The sequence below is a fragment of the Phaseolus vulgaris genome, chromosome 8 (genome assembly GCF_000499845.2).
Source record: "Phaseolus vulgaris cultivar G19833 chromosome 8, P. vulgaris v2.0, whole genome shotgun sequence".
In the NCBI taxonomy this organism is placed as follows: domain Eukaryota; kingdom Viridiplantae; phylum Streptophyta; class Magnoliopsida; order Fabales; family Fabaceae; genus Phaseolus; species Phaseolus vulgaris.
Window position 1 is genome coordinate 3,075,921 of NC_023752.2, and position 2,020 is coordinate 3,077,940.

The 2,020-nt window shown below is 38.8% G+C and overlaps 1 protein-coding gene across 2 annotated transcripts; it reads right to left on the reverse strand.

Moving 5' to 3' along the window:
* Window positions 1-265: 265 nt before the first annotated feature.
* On the reverse strand, window positions 266-2,020 carry LOC137825994 (expansin-A1-like). 2 transcript variants are annotated; one of them, XM_068631828.1, is made up of 4 exons: window positions 1,828-2,020; window positions 1,529-1,653; window positions 1,155-1,443; window positions 266-905 (listed from the first exon to the last, which is right to left on the reverse strand). In XM_068631828.1, exons 1-4 carry the CDS (start codon window positions 1,893-1,895, stop codon window positions 596-598), a joined length of 792 nt encoding a protein of 263 aa, XP_068487929.1. In that variant the 5' UTR covers window positions 1,896-2,020; the 3' UTR covers window positions 266-595. The 2 variants fall into 2 exon arrangements, with proteins under 2 accessions (XP_068487929.1, XP_068487930.1); XM_068631829.1 differs by having other exon boundaries at window positions 1,759-1,830.

Here is a 2,020-nt window from a genome sequence, read left to right on the forward strand (position 1 = left end):
AAGACAACAGAAAAATGTAAAGAAAGAAAAGTACAAAAAGCTGCAGAAGTGACTTTATAGATGCAGTAGAAGGGGCAATGATGAACACCATACTTTTGTTCTTTACTTTGCTCAATTGGAGTTAACCAAAAAAATTATTACATTTTGTTCACGAGAGATCTGAGCAACAACCTGAATCACTCATTTTGTCCACCACACTTCAAGGAATGCATGCAATGCAACTCTTCCTTTTTATTAAGCAATTGAGGCATAACCTTTTTTCTCACTCACTCATTCATTCAGCAGTAACTAAAGTACAAGAACATATTCAAGAATCTTTCTTACCATTTTTCTTTCTGAACAGAGCAAGTATTCCATTTGCTGAGGCATAGCATAAATTAAGCCAGCACATCATCTGCAAATGCTTGCTGTACATGTAAATCAAATAAAATATATATAATTATATATATAAAGAAGGGACTAAATCATCTTCTATTTAGCCCACAACACTAATCCCTCTCTCTACAATACTCCACTATAACTAGGTTCTTTGACCTGTAATCTTGAGATAATATATTACTGAACATTATTGAAAAGGTACTGAATTAAGGGTTGGTTAGTAGTTGAACTGTCTTCCAGTGTAGGTCTGCCCAAAGGACCAACCAGCTGGAGCAACATTGTATGACACCACACTGTGTCCATTGCTGGTGGTCACTACAAAGGAAAGACTTTGGCCATTCAAGTAGGAGTTGCTTTGCCAGTTTTGCCCCCAGTTTCTTGACATGGCTTGCCATCTTGTTCTTGACCCTTTGATGGACACAGAATGCACATCACCAGCACCTCCAACATTTGTCACAAGGACTAAATTGAAGTAAGAGTGGCCATTGATGGCGAACCTGATTCCACCCTTTCTCCTGCATCTCACCCTTCAACATCCACCCACAAACAAATGTCAGCTTCAAAATACATCAACACAGTTTCATTATGATCTTTGACATAAGAGGAAATTTATAAAAGTTTAAATACTATCAGTACAAAATAATATCTAATTTTTTCTATATTGAAGTTATTGAAAACCATGACGGTGCAGTCAAAATTGGTCACATGCATACTGTTTTTGAAAGGCTTGATGATCATGTGGTAAAGAAAAATGAGAATGAAAGTTAGTTAGATACCTTCTGTAAACTACAGGCACAATTCCAGCCTTATATTGAGCAATGTGCTGGAAAACAGGTTGTGACAGATCAAAGTGGTGTTGGGGAGGGTCACACCAACCACCAGGTGGACAGAAGTTTGTGGCAGTGACTACGATGGAGCCAGGAAGGCACCATTGTGGGTCATTCACACATTTAATTTCAAAGCATGCACCACAGCTCAAACCATTGTTGAACAGTGCAGTGCTCAGTGCTGTTGTATCAGTTCCATAACCTTGGCTATAGAGATTCCCATAACCACAAGCCCCACCTGCAATTTGAGAGAGTTAAGAAGCTGAAGTATATGCTTGTGAAAAAAACAACAATGTGAGTTATATTTGTGCAGGCATACATACCCATTGTCCCAGAAGCATCACCTCCTCCATAGAAAGTAGCGTGTGCATTGGTCCAACCCCCGTAACCCTTCACATGTGACACCATGAAGAAAAGTCCCAGAAGAAATCCAAGAAGCGCCATTTCCCTACATAAATGAATCATTGGAGTATAAATAAGTCGGCATGGTGCAATAAATTCTGATTAATTAGCTATAATGGCTAACTAGCTGAAGAGCTAGAGTAGTTAATACTCTATAAAATGTGAAAGAGAACATCAAAAGAGAGTGAAAGGGAAGAGAATGAGTTCAAAGAAGGTGAACCTTGAAAGATGTTGTTTGTGGAAATGGAAGGCGAAATTGGAAAGGAATAAATAGAGGAGAGTCAACATCAGACCTGACAGACAGATAGACACATTTGAGCTGTTGGGACCATGCAAATGCTGAAAACTGTGAGAGAGCAAGGGATCTAGGGAATCTGGTTTGTGGAAAACTATGCTTTTTTAACGGGAATGTG